This window comes from Sinocyclocheilus anshuiensis, unplaced genomic scaffold (assembly GCF_001515605.1).
Source record: "Sinocyclocheilus anshuiensis isolate Anshui unplaced genomic scaffold, SAMN03320099.WGS_v1.1 scaffold110, whole genome shotgun sequence".
In the NCBI taxonomy this organism is placed as follows: Eukaryota; Metazoa; Chordata; class Actinopteri; order Cypriniformes; family Cyprinidae; genus Sinocyclocheilus; species Sinocyclocheilus anshuiensis.
Window position 1 is genome coordinate 1,253,681 of NW_015544155.1, and position 3,262 is coordinate 1,256,942.

At 38.2% G+C, this 3,262-nt stretch overlaps 1 protein-coding gene across 1 annotated transcript in view; it reads right to left on the reverse strand.

Moving 5' to 3' along the window:
• LOC107695417 (brefeldin A-inhibited guanine nucleotide-exchange protein 1-like) overlaps window positions 1-3,262 on the reverse strand; it is a 68,102-nt gene that overhangs the window by 37,457 nt on the left and 27,383 nt on the right. Inside the window, 2 exon segments of the mRNA XM_016495316.1 lie at window positions 384-530; window positions 613-763. Of these exon segments, the coding sequence (XP_016350802.1) occupies window positions 384-530; window positions 613-763 (298 nt within the window).

Consider the following 3,262-nt stretch of genomic DNA (forward strand, 5'->3'; position numbering starts at 1 on the left):
TATAGGTTTTAAATAATAATAATAATAATAATAATAATAATAAAGTAATAAAATAAATAATAATACAATTATTATTAAATTATGATGACAGAAAGGGATTTTCCAATTATTAAGACAATTTCTGCAGAAACTGACAGAAATATGTCATACTATTATTATTATTATTTTTTTTTTTACAATGTCATTAATGATCATTATTTAAGTAGAGATATACTTCTGATATACCTTCTAGTACTTTAATATTGCAAATTATGATCCTGTATGAACATCACCCAAATATCCTACAGCCAACATTGTTCCCTGAGCATTTCTGAATGCAAAAAACAAAACACGCATTACTTGCTCCACATGCTTATAAGCAATCTCACATAAAAATATTTGACCTTTATAATTTGCAACTGGATGCCTTCATCCGTCTGCGGTCCTTGGAAACAGCCACATACAGTCTCGATGATCCTGTCGATGAGTTTTTTTCCGGGGGTGGTGTTGTCTGGAGCGCTGCCCGTCAGGTGACCATATGCTATGAGTTTCTGAAAAATCATGAACACAGTGCATGAGATGAAACATCCTCTTAAGAAGGATCTTGACATCAGCGTGTTGCAGGGCACTGACCTGTAAACAGTCTAGAGAGGTGATGACGATGCGTGGACATTTGGACTGACAGGCCAACTCAAACGGCAGGAAGTACTTATCTGCTTCAATGAAGTTGGTGTTGGATTTGATTGGCGGCAAAGTACTGGACTTGTTGTCCCCAGCCGGTGGGCTACAAAACAAAACAAAGACGTCAATCAGTCTAACTGAATAGGAGCTGACAATCATTTTAACATATTTTTTTTTTTTTTTAATTTAATAACTTCCAACACAATACAAAACAATAACATACACACACTGCCTGATATACAACAAAAGAGAATACAAAAACAACATTATACATAAGATGACAAGCAGAGCATTATATCACAGTTCAAATTTAACAATAAAAACTGGGGAGAATACATGAATCTTCTATACACCTCTAGGAACACTATGTCATACCAAGCCACAAAATGTCACAGGTAGAAGCATTTATGCAGTTAAGGTATGGTGTCCATATACGATTAAAAGCATCTGTTGTAGAATGAATAATACAGGTCAAGAGTTCCAGAGGGATAATTTCCCTAATGATTGAATGCCAGCCTTTGATGGAGGGAGGCTTATCACTGATCCATGACATCAGTAGATTCTTCCTGGCAGCAAAAGTTAACAGACTAAAATGTCGTCTTTCAAATTGATTAGAGATAAGCCTACAGGGAAAACCCAGAAGAAGTGACAAAGGATCCAGCTCCAGATCCAAACCAAAGATGTTATTTAATTGAGCCACAACTCTGGACCAATAAGCCTGAATCATGTGACAGTTCCATATGCAATGAATATAATCTCCTATATTAGACTTACACTTAGGGAAGAGCAGTGAATGAGTTGCATTGTATTTATGTCTTAAGTGTGGCATTATATGTATTCTATGCAAAATTCTAAGCTGAATGGCTCTTGCCCTATTACAAACCGAGAGCCTGTTAGCTTGGAGCCAGACTGTCTCCCATTCCTCTTCTGGAATAACCACCCCCAGCTCTCTTTCCCAAGTCAGTCTTAGATATGAAGTGCTAACTGCACCGTAGAAGCATAAGGCTTTATAGAAGAGGGAAATCAACTTGTATGGAGGAGGGTTCAGAAGGATTTCCTCAATAACTGAAACAGAGTATTTAGAGGTAAGTGTAGTATTTTTGAATATGTAATCTCTAATTTGCAAAAATCTAAAGAAGTGCTGTCTAGGTAGATTATATCTTGAAACTAAGTTATCGAAAGACACTAGAAATCCTTCCTCAAACAAGTCACCCATCCTACATATACCAAGAACAGGCCATAAATTAAAACCTGAGTCTGTAGTACTTGGCAGGAACTCTGGATTGTTCAAAATTGGCAGAAGAGGGGATGTTATGTCGCTCCTACCTTCCAGCCTTCGAATAGCACGCCATGCCTTGAGAGTATTACGTACTAAAGGACTATTATACAGAGTTCTGCTTAGCTTTGGCTTATGAACGAATAATAGGTTTTGTAAGGGGCAGCTGGACTGTGAGGATTCGAGATCAAGCCACACTGATTTAGGGTCTTCAATATCTTCAATAATAATAAATCGAAGTTGGCAAGCCAACTGATATAATCTGATATTTGGAAGGTCCAAGCCGCCCAAGCCGCCAGAGAGCTGAAGTTTAGATAATTTCAATCTGGGTTTCCTTTTGCTCCAGATAAATGAACTTAGCCACCCATTTAACTCTTTTATAGCCTTACTAGACAGTAAAACAGGAATCATTTGCATTGGATACAGTAAACGGGGCAGGACATTAATTTTTATCAGAGCCACCCTCCCCAGCCAAGACAGAGGGAGAGCCATCCACCTGTTCAAATCATCACGGATTTTTCCTAGCACTGGTGTAAAATTGGCTTTGTACAATTGCTTGAAAGTAGGGGTTACATGAATACCCAAATAATCAAAACCATCCTCAGAGCATTTAAAGGGAAAGGAGGGAGACTGATTTGTGGACTTCTTATTACCTAAAAACAGGGCAACTGATTTAGAAAAATGAATCTTGTACCTGGAGAATTGCCCAAACTCCTGAATAAGGTCTACAATTTTTGGCACAGACACCTCTGGATCTGAAAGAAAGAGCAGCACATCATCCGCATATAAAGAGATTTTGTGCTGCCTACCTCCCAGAGACACCCCAGACACAGCCGCTTCCTCTCTTATCATCTGAGCAAATGGCTCTATTGCTATTGCAAAAAGCAATGGAGAGAGGGGGCAGCCCTGTCTGGTACCCCGAAATAAAGGAAAATTGTCAGATCTGTGACCATTAGTAATGACCGCAGCAAGAGGGTCCGTATAGAGTATTCGCACCCACTTTATAAAGTATTCTCCAAGGCCAAATTTTCCTAAGGTGTAAAATAAATAAGGCCACTCAACAGAATCAAAAGCTTTCTCTGCATCTAGAGACAAAATAAGAGAATTAAAACTCAAATTATGGGAAAGCTCAATAATATTTAGTAGCCGCCTAACATTGTGAGCGGAACTTCTGCCTTTAATAAACCCTGTCTGGTCTTCGTTAATAATAAACGGTAGAACCTTCTCCAATCTTAGTGCTAAAATTTTAGATAGCAATTTTAAATCAGAGTTTAACAATGCAATGGGCCTATAGGAACTGCAATTTTCTGGGTCCTTGCCTTTTTT